Raw genomic sequence first — 16,636 nt, forward strand, 5'->3', positions numbered from 1 at the left:
GTCACACTTCCTCTGCTGAGAAGTTGCTTCAGTAAATTGAGTCTCTTTTCTATAAAATTGGGGTTTCAACTGTATCTTACATTTAAGAACTCTGAAATTTGTTGACATCTATAGAGTAGGTACTCATGACTCACACAGGTACAAAATGAACATGTACCAGAGTTTAACTATCTGAGAGAACCACAAAAGTGTTAAAACCTGTTATTTTGACTTATTCTCAATGTGATAAAATTCATTTGCATTTATATGGACAGGAATAATTTACATAGCAAAACAAGAAACAGTCATGTTGTTTCCTATAAATCAAACTTTACCTCTATGGAATTGTAAAATAATTCATTCAAAGACACCAGTACATCCTGCATATAGCCAGTGAAGATACTCAGTAATCTCTTTGGCCCATTCCAAACTCTTAAACCTTTCTTGCAGAGCTTAGTTGTGAAGATTTACAAATTAATCTATATAAAGCATACAGCATCCTGATTCAGAGCATACTCAACAAGCACTTTGATCATCACCATTGGAATCTCCTCTGAGTATGCTCTTCTGAACACCCCTCGCAAATGTTTTTCAGCTTTGTAGGGAATATCTATTTTTTTTTAAAACAGCCAAGTTATCTGAAGGCAAATCTGTGAAATATACTGACTCTGCTTTTTAAAAAACGTTTTTGCTTTTCGTTTGGGCTCTATGCCCAGCACAGAAGAGAAAGTTTTTGGTGATTGTGTAATGGGTACTTTCATAGATCGTTGAAACATCCATAGATTGTTAGAAACACTTAAAAAATTAATTGAGTTCAAATGTTTGGGATGTTTATCTTTCCAAGATAAATTACTGGAAATACATATAAAGAATATGTAATGTTTGCTTAAAATTTCACTCTACAAGCTTCCCAACCTGGGCATAGCATGAACACAGCTGTCAGGTGACCAGTGTGCTGGGGAAACCCAGGAATGTACCTGAAGGTGTGTCACATTTAAAGTGGTATTGCACAGGGACAAGCTTATTTGATGAAAATGTTGTCTTGCTTTCCGTGGTGAGGTTTTTACCATAAAAGCAAAATACTATGAGTAAGCTAAATCAGTGTCAGCTGAGCTACATCATTTTCCTTTCCACTTCGTTTTGACACTTAACTTCCCCTTTATGGATGACACATCTAAGCCAATCTTCCCATTAAGAGGTGACTTATGAAATGGAGCAATTTATCCTGTGGGGTTAGCTAAGAAAGTGACTACTCCCTGTGGCCTGGCGTTGGCCAAAATGACCACCTAGACTGGAGCTCCCTAGAATTACAGAACCTTGGGTCCCGCTCTAGCCCTCCCCAGTCAGAATTCACTTTTTGGTGCTAAGGATTGAAAACACAGCCTCTACCACTAGGCTATGCCTCCAGCCCCTGAATCACCTTAGCAGGACACTGGTGTATATATGAAGGCCTTAGAGCTATGCAGACAACAGTTGAGGGCCCACTCCTGCTTGCTCAGCACAATGGAAGACTTGGGCTCTGACCTCAGACTGAATGCTAAATATTTGCTTTATTTCCCACCACTTGCTTACTTCTCAGAGTGCTGGGAGGACCAAACAGGATCTTTGTTAACAAAATCCTCCTCCATCGGGGTCCACCTGCCTGAAGACCTTGTCCAGCATCACTTCCTCTCTTGCTCACTTCAGGATCTTTGCATAGCTGTCTTAAGTCACCGTTCTAATTCTCTGCAAGGCACTTACCACACAATGAGTAGGGAGTTGTAACCTCACATCTGGAACTGTGTACCTGGCATACTATATGCTCAGACATGTTTAATGAATAGCTGAAGTAAAAACACTGAGGAGCAAAAGGCACTAAAGAAGTATCAAGTGCTTTTTTCACTGAGAACTCCCTTGCGTTTGCTTACTTTCTCCTGGAAACAGCTGATGTTCTATCACCTACACATGTAAGTGAAAATCTGCAGACATTTCATCAAGCAAAGACTGGAGAGCCGGTAGCTTTCTTCACATCCGTGTAAGTACTGTGCTGACAGTGCTACCGGAGGTCCATCTTCCTTCACATTTGAAGTATAATCCACTCGCTGCCTATGTGCTTCCTTGGGTGTCACTGTGAGACTCCACATGCACATGAGGACACTTCATCTGTTTCCCTGGAGAAAGGGAGGAGCTTCCATGCGAAAAGAGACTTCTGAGGTCACACTGCAGGAAAGCTATGCTGCTCCGCTCACGGAGCCGGGCCAAGGCTGGCCGGATGGTGGAAGGATGGCCTGGCTGAGCTGCCAGGAACCACTAGGGCTGTGGGCTGGCAGCAGGGAGAACCTGCTTCCAGACTGCAAGCTGAGAGCATCCACAGGCTCCTTTTACCACCACCTGCAATTTAATCATAGCATTACTGGTTTAGCTGTGCTTTTCAGTTAAACCTGACAGAAACTGGTTTCAGTTCAACAATGGATATTCCAAAGGATTAGTTCACACAATGCAGTGAAGTATTGTAGAAGCAGACTGCAGCTATTTTTCTTAATCTATTTACAATTTTCCTACCAGGAAGGTTAGACAAACTCTCCTATTATCACCGAGTTAGGACTAAATAAACCCCACAATCACAGGCAGTGACACCTCTTTTAAGTTATTTTTGCTTCACTTTTCTGAGCTCAAAAAATACCAAGGGAAAGGTGCACAGAATGAGAATCTGTATCAGCCTGATGTGCAGCATGGACAGAGCAGTGGGGTTGAGTGGGCTGAGTTGTCAGGAAGAGAAGAGGCAGGATGTGTTCACAGCAGGTTAGGAACCCCGCCTCAGCTCCTTTCCAGTGTCCAAGTGATCCACAACATCACTGAGCTGCCTGCTGCCCGGAGAATGGCTTATCATTCTTAGGCCCAAAGTGGGAGGAAGGGCTTCTGATATTTCCTCTGAGTCCATCTTCATGCGTATTTACTGCTAGTTTCAAATCAGGTGCACTGCTCCAGAAGCAACGAGAGGTGCAATGGTTCTGTATCGGATCAGGTGCTGTGAGCCCTCCTCTAAGTCAATCACATAGTCCCTGAAAAAGGAGGGAAAAAAATTTACCTGCCCAGCTCAGCTTCCCCTCTATGGGGATTATTTCCCATGGGGAAAGAGATGTCACTCACTTTTGCTCCTCTGCTTCAGGTTCTACCAGTATATTTTCTTGTCGCTCTTTCACTCTTAGAAACACATATGAATCTAGATCTGGTTTGGGAACTGCCAGAGAAAAAGAACAATGCAATCAGAAAATGCATAGGCAAAGTTGCCGTGGTGAATGATATCGAGCACTGAAGAACCTCTGGTGTAAAAGCAGCTTGGGAGGGTGACAGGAGGAGACATCAGATGCTCAGGAAACCACTCAATAACTGAGGTGTTCTTACAATGTGCAGGAATTCTGCCAAGCAGTGGACCCTGATCTGAGCGGGAAACATCTCAAGACCCCCAGTGGATGCTTGAAACTCTGGAAGGAACTAAACTCTACAGAGTAAGTCCCCAACTTAGGAACATTCGAGTTGTTGACTATCAGATACAAATGGACCTCCAATTACATTCATAGATGGGAACAAATCGTGGAAGTAGCCAAGTGTCTGTCGGACACTGTCACAGTTATGCTGCTGTATGCCTACTGTGCAGAGCGACAAGTACTAACTGGAGGAGGGAGGCAGGGGAGATGGCGGAGCTGAAGGATCATCAGCAAGAGGGGATGGAGGGAAAGATGGAATCTGCCCACACTTGATGTTGAAGACAGATTTTTGATGGACTTAATTCTGTTTCCCCTCTTAGAAAAACAATCCAGTGATGTCTGAGTAGTGGCTTTTTTTTTTTTTCTCACGCTAGATGACCCTACCCTTCCTCCTCCTCCAGTCAGTTCATTCCATGCAATCCCCTATATGCTAGTTGTACTGTACCATACCACTACTTTAAGGTAACTATAAAAGTGGTTTATTTACAGCAGTAGTGATCCCTATTGAGGCCTATAATGGGTGGATGAAGGCAGAAAGCCTCAAAAGATAAAATCACAGCCAAGGACACTCGGATCCAATCTCAACTAGAGAAAGACTGTAGCCTCAGGCATCTTACTCCTGGGTAGATTAACTTAATTCCTCACTTGGAGAAGTCCTTGAGTGGTTCTGCCCTTTTTGAGTACTCCCCTCCCTTCTTCTGATAACTAAATAAATACAGGCCACACACAGAAGGTCTTGGTCTTAGCCCAGAGAGAACCTCAAATTCAGTGAGAGGGCTTTGATCTTCCTGGAGCCCTGAAATCATTCCATTTGCCTCTTTTTATTTAGTCTTTGCCATATACTCGTTTGGGAGATTGCGGAGCTGATCAGTCTGCAATAACTAAGAGATATGATTAATCTGATAATATATATACCTATGATAAAGTTTAAATTAAAAATTAGCCACAGTAAGAGGTTAACAGCAATAGTTAACAGAGCAGTTGTATCATGCTATAAAAAAGTTACGTGTGTGTGGTCTCTCTTGAAAGGTCTTACGGAGCAACGCTCATGTTCACCCATGGGGTGCTATAAGGGATGCAGTGCCTTGTGGAAGAGTGACACGGGGACTGTGACACAGCAACAGGCTAGTAACAAGTAGTATTTCCATACAAGCAATGGATTCAGGAAGAGTTCATCTGATAAGAGAGATTTCCACAGGGCATGGTGGCACACACCTATAATCTCAGCACTCAGGAGGCAGAGGCAGGAGGATCACTGAGAGTTTGAGGCCACCTTGGGCTACATGGTGAGTTCAAGGCCAGCTTGAACTGAAGAAGCTTACTTATCTCTTCCTTTGTACCATGTGAGGATATACAGAGGGTACTATGATGTGGGACAGGCTCTTACTAGATATCAAATGTACTGGTGTCTCAAACCTAAACTTCCCAGTCTTCAGAACTGTGAGCAGTCAGATGGACCAAGGAACTGTGTGAGGCCTTGGCGCTTCTAGCATGGCCCCAGCCCACGTAAGGGCACAGATGATTCTCCAGGGAGGCGGGGCCTGTGGCCTCAGCACACCAAGCTGAGCTTGTAAACAAGGTGGGCCCCACCTCCTGGGGAGCTGTTTGACTTGGTCTGGCAACTATGCCTGACAAGGGCTTGCTCAGATACGGCAGACTGTACGCGACTGAGGAGCACAGACTTCTCTGGAAGCCAGAGGCCCTGCTTACTTAGTCTGAGGCTAGGAGCTCCTAACTGCCTCAGCTGAACTCAGGGACCAGTGAAAGGGGGCGCTGAAGCAGTGTCTTGGACAAGCTACCCTTCCCCTGGCTGCTTCCTCTTCTCCATACTCATGCCTGCTCTCTCCTGCCTAATAGACAAACTTCTCACCCGAGATGAGGTGCCCTTACTAGAGACAACAGGAATCCAGAAGGTCTCTTAGTCTCCTGCATTCTAAGATCTGCAAGGTGGACAACCAGCCCCTGCAAGGAAATGTGCGGGTGGAGTGCCCTGTGTCTCCGGGGCTCAGCAGGGCCCTGCTCTTCACAGAGTTTCAGACAGTGCTGATGCGGTGGGTGCTGTGGACATGACGTGATGTCTGTGTCCGCAGCGGCAGCCTCAGGAGTCCAGCCTCTCTGGGAAAACCCAATAGCCACAATGGAATGGGCACTTCTGTCAATGCTTTCTTTGGTTAACCAGAGCCCTTCCTCTTCCTTCTTGGTTCTTATCTGCATACTTAGTTTTCCATATTTGAGAAAAAGGAATGAAGATGAAGATCCTATCAGGCTCCTAAGGATAGGTGATCTCCTCAGTGTGGGCTGAGGAGCTCTGCTTACCTGCCCTCAGGAGGTCCACCTTCTGCAAGTTTGGAGGCATGTGCTTTAAGGCGACATTCTTCAGGTAGGTCTCTGTGTGAGCCATGTACCTGAAATACACAGTGCAAGTCAGCATGGCACACAGGGCTGGTGGGCAGACCTCAGATGAGGCTCTGGCACAGGTGGTGTGGCTATCACCATTGAATTGCGTGCTCAAGCCGAGGACCAAGGCAGTGCCAGTGTCTTGCTCACTCACTCCTTGGCAAAGGCAAACTCCTCTGGAGAGAGGCTGGAGGGCTCCCCTTCAGGTCTTGTTTTCTCCTTCTCAAGGACATGAGGGAAAAACTTCTCTATCTGTGAGAATAAATAAAAATCATGAAAACATTTTTCAGCTGCCAGGAGTCAAGTGTCAAACATAATCATTTAATTTCTCTAATTTTTTTAGGGTCTATGTAGTGGAGCTGGCCTGAAACTCCCTTTACAGCTGACCTCAAACTTGCAATCCTCCCGTCTCAGCCTCCTGAGTGCTGGAACCACAGTGTGTGCTCCCACATTTAGCTCTCAAACACACTTGCTTTCTGAAGGAGGTCAAGAGAAGGGCTAGGGACACAGCTCAGCAGCACGGCGTGGTCTAGCATGTGCCAGGCCCTAGGTACAACTCCTAATATTCCCACATTCTCTCCAGTAAAAAGGAAAACTTGACAAAATGGTAAGTTTTCATGGCTAAGACTCTTTCTAATAACAAGACCTATGCTTGGACTTTAGGAAAATGGGTTTCTGAGAATTCAGAAAAGATAAAGGCTGTGAAAAGGAACACAGCCCCAAATGGAAGTCTTTCATCAAAGAAATAAAAGACACTGAAGAGAAGGTACATCATTTAACATTCTCATGTAATCGTACTGGATGTACTTTTAGTAGCTGAGATACAAAAGCTGAAAAGATGGATACAGAGTCTACAAGCAGACAAAGCAATGATATTTAATTATAATAAAACCAGCATTGAGGTGAGGCTTGGAAAAAATATTTAAGAACTGAAACAATCAACAAACCCAATCCACCCCTCAACAAGACCACAAACTCCCAAAACACCCATAACCAGAAAAAAGTTCAGAGCTACAAAAAGATGTGCATTCAGGAACCAGGAAGGGATCAACATGCTGCATCGTCAGTGCTGTCACTCTATTCTTCGGCTGTAGAGAAATGACAGCTGCGGGGAGGAACAGCAGCACTTACCTGTTTTGGCCAGGACCAACTGTGTCCTGGGGAAAATTAACATTTGTATGGAGGTATTTTTTTTCCTGTCATATGCAAACTGCTACTATATCACCTAGTATATTAAAAATAGATGTAGTTTCATGATCCTGGAAGAATCAGAGATGGTTGAAAGACGACACAAGTAAATCTGGTTTTCCACAATGGAAAGAAAGTGGTGCATCTTCCAATATAGACCAATGTTGGTAAACGGCACTGTATTAGAACAGGTAATTTTAAGAGATGGCTTGTGCCGGGCATGGTGGCACAATCCCAGCACTTGAGAGGCTGAGGAAGGAGGATCATTGTAAGTTCGAGACCAGCCTGGGCTCCAAAGTGAGCTCAAGGCCAGCCTGAACTACATAGTGAGACCCTGTCTAAAAAAGACAAATAAATAATAAAATAAAATAAAATAAAGATGGCTTGTGAAGCCAAAGTAAAGGATATATAGTAGTTAACATGAAGAGGACTTACCTGACCAGTCAAGAGGGGAGAAAAGTAAGTGGCCTGGTAGTTGGGGATCCTGGCATCCTGTGTGTGTACATACATACATACAGACATACCTATATTTTTTTTCTTTTACATCTTTCTTCCATATCTGGGGTTTTTTTTTTTTTTTTTAAATCTGAAAATGTCTTTGTGGCACTGCTGTGGGCAAACTAAACCTAGGGCTAGGCAATAGTATCAACTAGAAAGTGCATAAATGGTTGAATAAAGAATACAGTGGCTACATCAACTGATGGATAAAGTTTTTTTTTATACAATGCCATAAAGAAGGATAAGCCTGAGACATTCCCAGGTAAGTGGATGCACTTTCAGACTATACTCAAGTGAAATAAATCAGATACACATGTTTAAACACCACACTGTTTCTCTGGTGTGAGAAACTGAAAGTGTAAATAAGGACCAAAATGTACAACAGATACTGGGAAATGGGAAGAAAATGCTCAAATGAGAAAGAGAACGAGGGGAAAAGGGGAAAGGAAAGAGACAGGAAAAAAATGCAAACAAAGCTTCTGTAAATATGGAGCGAAAGAGTGGTTGAAAGGAGGGGAGGGGAACAGGATGAAAAGAAGCAGCAAGACCTATTATGCATAGGTACAAGTTCCCTATGATGAATGTGATCATTATGTACATCTAAAATGCACCAACAATTAAAAAAAAAAACAACACAGTGGGTAAGTATCAGACCTCAGGAAAACTGCTGGTGAAATACTTTTATCATTGGCTCAGGGCTCCTTTTTTTAGTTGCTGGGGATGGAACCCAGGGCCTTGCACAGGCTAAGCAAGTGCTCTTTCACTGAGCCATTCCCCAGCCTTGGCTCAGTCCTATTAATGAATCAGATATGATTTTCATGATATACATATAAAAATTGCTGCTTATAAAAAAAAGACATCTTTATGATATACATATAAAAACTGCTGATGAAATAAAGTGTTAAGAGATGGCTATTATGTGACAAGATCAGGGCTGAGAAACAGCCCTTTTCAATAAAATAAAGTTTAAGAAGTATACCCTACACTTAGGGGTCAAAACCCAAGCCATACAGACAGGATGGTGACTGGACAGGGCAATTATAACCTATATACTTCAGGAGGGCTACGGGTGAGTGTGGAAGGAGCTCTGAGTATTGCATCCACCAAGTATGCTAATGTGACACCGGACAGCATCACATCAGTTTTAATTTTCAAGCAACAGAAGCGATCATGCTATTTCACCCAAGTGGCCAAACCACACCTGGGAGACCACCCTGTGTTCCAGGTGGTATAATCTAAGATATGATAAACGAGAGCCTTTCTAGAGAAGAGATCAGGAGAATAAGTGGATTCAGAGTTGGAATGTTTCCCAGAGAAAATACTTGGATGAGAGGTTGTAGGTTGATAGCTGAGGCACTGTCATGTTGAAGGGAGAATGTATTTGATTGTAGAATATGAAGTTATTACGCTCCATTTTGACAGATGGAAAACAATGTTTAAAACTAGCTCTTCCGGGGCTGGGGATCTAGCTCAGTGGCACAAGTGCCTACATGGCAAGTTCAAGGTCCTGAGTTTGATTCCCGGCACAAAAAAACCAAAAAAAAACAAAACTCCTAGCTCTTCCTAGTCAATCTTCCCTATTCAACCAATGCAAATGATTCCACCCTCAGCAGTACCTTTCTGTAATTCCAGGGGACACCACTCATACGAGAAAATCAGACTATAAACGTAGAAAGTGTCCCAGGGTAGTACAACGTATGTTTCAATATGCTTCCCAGAACAATCTCTTGGCTGCCTGACTCTGGCAACACCGATGTTGGGTAATTAGCAGCATCTTCAAGCTTTGGTGTCTCACAGGCCCTGCCCACTGTCTCCCCAGGACATTTGGTCTACATTACACGCACCACTGCCTTAATGCCCACAGGTATTTCTTTCTTTCTTTTTTTTTTTTAGTCTTTTTGAGACAGGGTCTCACTATGTAGTTCAGGCTGGTCTTGAACTCACAACAATCCTCCTGCCACAGCCTCTGAAGTGCTGGGATTACAGGCATGAGCTACCACACCCAGCCCCACAGGTATTTCTATGTCAAACCTTCATGAGTCGACACCGCAAGTAGCTGCTGAGGACATAGCGGATCCTCTCCATCTCCATTCGATGGATACTGATCTTCAGATCTTCCTTTTTGGCTCTTTTGAGATTTTCTTCCTATTAAAAGAGAAATTATGGGCTGGGGATGTGGCTCAGTGGTAGAGCTCTTGCCTTGCATGCACAAGGCCCTGGGTTCCATCCCCAGCACCATGGTGGGGGGAGAGAAATTAAAATTTATTTTAAAAAAGTGTTGGTCAAAGACCAGGGACCACCAGCACTGGCAAAGTTGAGGACGTAAAGACTGCTTCAGTTGAAGGAAAACAAAAAACTAATCATATAAGAATTCGTATGTTCTTTTACTTTTTTAATTATACAAATATGACTACAGTCTCACTGCATAAAATTCAAGCGACATTCATTTACTTTTAGACAATAATTGAACAGAATCTGAATTTGGTCAGCCTGAAGGGCCCAGAAAGACTCCAATCCAATTGTAAAGGAGATAGTATAGCACAGAGAAGAAACATCTATGAGGCCTAAAAGGCAATATTAAAACACTAGCTGAGAAACTGTAAAATACCAATACTTTTAAAAAGACTCTGAAGTTGATGATGATATAAGGCCAGATCAGCTAAGCTAAGGACCACAGATATGAATGTCTGCAGGCCAGGTAGGGAAGGGTATGATGGGGCAGAGGGGGGCAGTCAGGAATTGTAGGGAATAGAGACTACTACTCAGGGTGGCCTTTAGTCTGCCCTGGTCAACTGTTCACATGTGGAAATGGGTCAGTGATGTCAGGTCTTTACACTTTTCACAGAAGCTGACAGCTAGGTATTTACAGGAACTCTCATGCTTTGTAAATGTACACAACATATAATAATACTTAAAAGTACTGTGCTAAGCAGAACAAAACAGATTTGCTACTGACAAGGCTCCTCTATGCTGACCAAATGCTTTAACTTTCTCTTCCTTAATGACCAAGCAACTCTTACCATATGATCTAGCTGTTCCATGACACATTCTACAATTTCAGGCTTGCTTTCTAGAAGCTCGGGGGCAAATTTTTCATTCATCCAGGCCTAAAAAACAATGCCGAAGAAAACAGGTATCACTTAACAGTGGCTCAAAATAATCCAGGAAGTCAGTTAAACCCGTAAAAATCATTGACTTTGCAAAGAAAACTGTTTGGCTAGCTGGAAATATTGGGAATGCTTTGAAGACAAGCTATGCTTTATTGATGACTTTTCCACATCTTTTAGTGGGGAGGATGTGTTCATAACCATTTATTCAACTGTTATTTAAAAAAAAAAAAAAAATCACCATTTACCTCAGTTGCCAGTGTTAACTTAAGAGAGCAACGCCACCTTGTGTTCTGAGAGTTACTGGTCACCCAGGAACAGTAGCATCCAGCACGGCTGCTTCCCTGCAGGGGGCGCCACTCACAGTTTCCATCGTGAGAACTAATGGAGCCCTGAAATCTACCCATCTTTCCCACTACCTTTATACCATTTGGGACGAGATGGCTACAGGTATCCTCATCTTATAGATGGAAAAACAAAAACAGGTTAACTTTCTAATGGCATTCAAATTATAAAGGATCTTTTCAAGGTGTTGGAGAATGAGGTTAAATGTCTAATTTATGACTCGGGCCCTCCTCCTGTTCCGCATCTTTTGCAAATTAGGGAACTGAAGGTTTAGATTACTGAAATAAATAATCCTAGGTTATTAAGGAGAGCTAACTTCTTTTATCTTTCAACTACAGGAAATCGAGTGTCAGCATAGCTTGGAATTTATATCAGGCTCAACTTGTCTTTTCTAATGTCCTTGAGTCTGTTTCCCAAAAAACAACAACAAGAAAAAACATTAAATACTGAGTATTCTTATAATCATAAAATCATTTCTCAGGCGCTTGAGAGTCTCAATAGTGTTATTTTTATGTGTGCTGGGGATTGAACCCAGAGTCTTACACGTGCAAAGCCAAGTGCTCTACTAATGAGTTGCACCCCAAGCCCTGTAGCTATACCATCAATCTTTATAATGAGAATACAACAGATCGAACTTCCCGGAGAAGTTATCAAAAATCACTGATACAAACATTTGTGTATGTATGACTTCACTAAAGTACATGGTTATTAGTTTAAAAGTTCTCCTGTGTCTCTCCTTCTGTAATAGCCTGAGTTTTGTGTTTGTTTTTTTTATAGTTTTACTGCATTTGTTTGTACCTCTGCATAAAGCTTCCCAACCTTCTCATGACAGGACATTCAAAGAAAATGATAATGCTTTTATGTCACAGTGGGGCAAAATAATGTAGATTTGGGGAGATCTTTCATTTATGATCATAAAACACTAGGAAAAGTTTTCCATTTGTATAAATCTTTCAAATAAAATCTTCAAAATGTGTGGGGAGAAATTTGTGTTTAAATCCATGGTCATCAAAATACCAGGTGCCATGTGTCAAGTGGTAACATTTGGTTCCTAATAATTTTGGGGGAGGGGGTGGTGCTAGGGATTGAACCCTGGGTCTGACACATGTCAAGCAAACAATCTACCACTGAGCTACGTTCCCAGCCATGACCTGAATTTTTAATGACAGCCTGTCCATCATTGTTATGAGTTGAACTGTGTCTTCCTCTGAAACTCCTTCTGTTCGCTGGGTGTCCATACCTCAGCAATGGAGTGACTGCATAACGTGGAAGAAGCCCCAGGTTCTACCCCAGAAATGAAAAACAAAACAAAACAGAAAAACTCTGTATGTGGAAGTTCCAACTCCTAGTATATCAGAATGTGACGATATTTGAAAGACAGGGCCTTTTAAGAGGTAAGTGAGTTAAAATGAGGTCATTAGGATGGGTCATAATTCAACGATCTTTAGAAGAAGGAAAAAGAAGAAGTTTTGTCACAGGCACACACAAGAGGGAAAACCATGTGAAGACAGGGAGAAGACAGCCACCTCTAAGTCTAGAAGTCAGCTCTCAGGAGCAAGCAACTATGCTGGTGTCTTGATCTTAGTCTCTAACCAAATAAATTTCTATTGGTTAAGCCACCCAATCTTGTAGCTGTAGCAAACAAAATCATTGACAGAGACTTTGCACTGCACGCACTACCTCTTAAATATCTTTCACAGGCGTTCACCAGTGTGCTGTCCACATGCTCCCTGGCAGGCTGCTCCTAACACTGTGCCAGGCAGTGCAGGAGCTGTGTCTGGGCTGTGGCACTGTGCAGTGGTGGTTCACCTCTGTGTCTGCTCTCAGTACTGGATTGGGAAGAAGATACACTTGGGTCTCATGATCATGTACTGCTGAGCTGTGTTGTGTTGTGAGACCCCGCCACCTCAGGCCACCTAAAAACCAAGAAAAGCAAGCAGTCTGGGGCTCTGGCTGTCCCACTGGGCGGAGGGTCAACACTGAGGCATGGGCCAGGTGTGCTCACGCACACCTGTAATCCCAGCATTTGAGAAGCTGAGGCAGGAGGACTGCCATGACTTCAAGGCCAGACTGCATAGTGAGGTCCTGTGTCAAAAAAGAAACAAACAAAACTGTGAGGCACTGGTAGCACAGTGATGTGTTCCTGTGTTCGCGTGCCCCGTCATCCAAGAACATGAGCTCTGAATAATAGTCTTGCGAGCATGTGAACTTTATAGAAATGGTTTCTTCTGCAACTTGTATTTTATACTCCCTCTCCTTTTCTTTTCTGCTATGCTGGGAAATGAACCTATGTGAGAGTTCTGGAAAGGAAAGGTTATAGGAAGAGAACAAGAATAAAGCAGCAGTTGTAGTGAATTAAGAATACATGTTGTGGACCAGGGTGTAGCTGTGGTAGAGTATGTGCTTAGCATGTGCAAGGTCCTGGATTCAAAGCCAGGATGTTTTAGACTCAAAAGGACCGAGTTCATCTTGTTTCTGCTCCCCTTGTGTAACTTTGAAGAAAGTACTTTACATCTCTAAACTTCACTTTCCACATCTGAAAAGCAGAGACAACGGTACCTGCCCCACAGGGTAAGAGAGACTAGTACTAATAGCTAATTTTAGTGAGTGTTTATCATGTGTCAGACAACATGGAAGCACTCTGCATATATTATCCCAATTACTGCTCACAGCAATCACTATTTTTATACCCATTTTAAGTCAATGAGAGGAACGTGATAAGCTCTGTAAATTGCTTAAGGTCACAAAATAGGCCAAATGGCTTGGAGTGGATTTAAACTCTACCAGAGCTTCATGAGCTTACTGTAAAGAACAGTAACACAGTTACTGGCACACAGGAAATACTCAACAATTCACTGCTATTATGACAACAAGGAGAAATATCTCTAATTACTTTCTGGCACAAAAACACACACAATGACCAATGAAATAACTGAAAGTGGAAACAATCCCAGTCTTCAACAAAGGGGCCAAGAACATGCGCTAGAGAAAAGATGGCCTCTTTAATAGATGGTGCTGAGAAAACTGGTTATTCATATACAGAAAATATGTAGAAGAATGGATCTAGACCCGTATCTCTCACTTGGTACTAAAGTAAAATCAAAATGGATCAAAGACCATATTAAAGCAGAAACATTTTAACTGCTGGAAAATAGGTAAAACTCTTGACATAGGCATAGGCAAGGACTTTTTAAAAAAATTTTTGAGTGGCACATGCCTATAATCCCAGCACTTGGGAAGCTGAGTCAGGAGGATCTTTGCAAGTTTGAGACCAGCCTGGGCTACAAAGTGAGCTCAAGCCCAGCCTGAACTGCATAGTGAGACCTTGTCTCAAAAAGACAAAAAAAAAAACAACTTTTATTTTGAGACAGTCTTGCTGGCCTTGAACTCATGGCAATCCTTTTGCATCAGCCTTTGGAATGCACGCTGGGATTACAAGACCACCATACCTGGCAAGGATTTTCTGACCAGAACCTCAATTGCATAAGGAATAATATCAAGAATCAACAAATGGGATTATATCAAATTAAAAAGTTTCTGCACAGCAAAGGAAACACCAACAGAAGGAAGCTTATGGAACAGGAAAAATTTTTGCCAACTATGCTTTGGACAGAGGACTAATATCTATAATACACAAAGAACTCAAAAAATTAGACCCCCTCCCAAATAAAAGACCCAATCAAAAAATAGGCAATTGAAATGAACAGACACTTCTCAAAAAAGGAAGTACAAATGGCCAATAAGTACATGGAAAAATGTTTAGTATCTTTGGCCACTAGAGAAATGTAAGTCAGAACAACACTAAGATTCCATTTTATTCCAGAAAGAATGGCCACCATCAAGAACTCAAAAACAACAAATGGTAGTGAGATTGTAGGGAAAAAGCAACCCTTCTACAATGCTGGTGGGAATATAAACTAGTACAATCAGTATGGAAATTCTTCAAAAAATGAAAAATAGAAATTCTAATGATCCAGTATACCTCTTCTGAGTAATTTCCCCAAAGAGTCAAAGACATACTACACCGATACATCCATACCCATGCTTATAGCAGCACAGTTCACAATAGCTAAATGTCCTGTATGTCCACCAACTGAAGAATGAATAAAGAAAATGTGGTTATATATACACAGTGAAGTACTAGGTGGTCTTAAAGGGTAAATTTGAGCCAGTTGTTGGAAAATATATGCATTCTGACACCATAACAGTAAATGAAATAAATCAGGCACAAGGTTAAATATCACATTATCTGATAGAAGAAACCTAGACTATAATTTAAAGAAAATAAAAAGATAACAGGAAACAGAGATAGACTATGTGGAGATGGGAAGGAGATCTGGAAATGGGACAGAAGGAAGAGAAAGGGGAAATAAAAAGGATCAAGATGTGATATGTGATAAGATGTGATAATACCAATTCTCCAGGATGTATGTTTTTATTATGTATCACAAACACATACTAAGAAAAAAGGGGGAAAAAGAAGTTATTTTAGGAAAAATATAGAAAATTCAAAAGGAAGAATGTGACCAGTTTTTCCTTAAAGAAGGTATTTCAGCAATTTCTTGCTAACTCAGGCATTCTCCAAGAAGAAACAGCAGATATTTCAAGGGACTAAGACACAGAGCTCACAGGACACGTCTTCACTATACCTTCAGAGTCCCTGGAAATACAGGGTAGATCCTTGCTCTGTGAAACAGCCTACTTAAAGCTGCCCAAAGCTGTCACTTCCTGATCCAACATCTGACAGTGGGAGGATTCTAAAAGAATGTCTTCCTCACTTCCTGTTTTTGTGCAGACTTTCGAAATAAGCCTTGAATTCCATTTCCAGTTTTCTGAACTGCAACACGCGCCCAAGTGGTGTAAATGACAAAGCACAGATCAGAGCAGATTCTATGTGGCCCACTTACCTGCTCCAGCCTCTCAATGAGCTCTGCAGGCGTCAGGACGACCTCCTCGCTCTCCCCATCGGAGTCCTGTCCCGCAAGGTGCAGCTCCTCTGTCATCGTCTCTGAAACCAGGAATGGAATGAAAATGAACCAATACCCTGCTAGGTATTTGCTATTCATCTGCAAGAACACGCTACTAGATTATCTGGAAAAGCTTAATGGGCCATAGGGGCCGGTGGCAGCGGCTAGGGAACTCTGAGGCTGACTTTTCAGTGTTCTGCCTCCTCCTTTGGGCTGGGGTCAGGTTTCAATTTCTTAGAGATCTCCCGACGGCTATGTACACCGTGTCCATCCTGACTGGGCACCCACCACAATGGACAGTGCCTACTCTGGTCTGCGCTCACCTCAGTGGTTAATCCCACTCCGTTACAAGATGAATCGCGCCTGCGTTCAGGGCCTGGCACCGCTGCGCAGTGGGGTCACAATGGCTTGTCCCTGCCTGGCAGCGGTGGTAAGAAGGTCCCAAGGGGCGACACTGCCACCCGGACCCACACCCGCTCCCGAGAGGCAGAGGCGGCCGGCCGGCTCCCTCCGAGGAGCACCGCGGACGGACGGAAGGGAGGACAGACAGAGCGCTCCAGCAGAACGAAGCTCGCGAGGATCCTCCGCTCCCACCCGACTCCCGCGCTTCCTTCCCGCGCTCCTCTCGCAAACTTTCCGCCAAGCGCAACGTCACCGCGCACAGGCGGCGCTTACCAATCACGCCCCG

At 43.0% G+C, this 16,636-nt stretch overlaps 1 protein-coding gene across 2 annotated transcripts; it reads right to left on the reverse strand.

Annotated features, from left to right (window-relative positions):
• Nucleotides 1–1,755: 1,755 nt before the first annotated feature.
• Nucleotides 1,756–16,636, reverse strand: Gins4 (GINS complex subunit 4 (Sld5 homolog)). 2 transcript variants are annotated; one of them, XM_013507727.1, is made up of 8 exons: nucleotides 16,272–16,636; nucleotides 15,889–15,989; nucleotides 10,550–10,636; nucleotides 9,561–9,674; nucleotides 5,998–6,095; nucleotides 5,763–5,851; nucleotides 3,109–3,199; nucleotides 1,756–3,020 (listed from the first exon to the last, which is right to left on the reverse strand). In XM_013507727.1, exons 2-8 carry the CDS (start codon nucleotides 15,982–15,984, stop codon nucleotides 2,924–2,926), a joined length of 672 nt encoding a protein of 223 aa, XP_013363181.1. In that variant the 5' UTR covers nucleotides 15,985–15,989; nucleotides 16,272–16,636; the 3' UTR covers nucleotides 1,756–2,923. The 2 variants fall into 2 exon arrangements, with proteins under 2 accessions (XP_013363181.1, XP_005410588.1); XM_005410531.2 differs by lacking the exon at nucleotides 16,272–16,636 and adding an exon at nucleotides 16,134–16,253.

The sequence above is a fragment of the Chinchilla lanigera genome, unplaced genomic scaffold (genome assembly GCF_000276665.1).
Source record: "Chinchilla lanigera isolate Chin_1 unplaced genomic scaffold, ChiLan1.0 scaffold00135, whole genome shotgun sequence".
In the NCBI taxonomy this organism is placed as follows: Eukaryota; Metazoa; Chordata; class Mammalia; order Rodentia; family Chinchillidae; genus Chinchilla; species Chinchilla lanigera.

Excerpts from the sequence above, each read along its gene's own strand:
- Gins4 (XM_013507727.1), bottom strand. The coding sequence starts at position 15,984 with ATGACAGAGGAGCTGCACCTTGCGGGACAGGACTCCGATGGGGAGAGC. Across the intron at positions 10,637-15,888 it reads TCATTGAGAGGCTGGAGCAG|GCCTGGATGAATGAAAAATT; the intron begins GTAAGTGGGCCA and ends ATTGTTTTTTAG. Across the intron at positions 3,200-5,762 it reads GGTGGACCTCCTGAGGGCAG|TTCCCAAACCAGATCTAGAT; the intron begins GTAAGCAGAGCT and ends TTTCTCTGGCAG.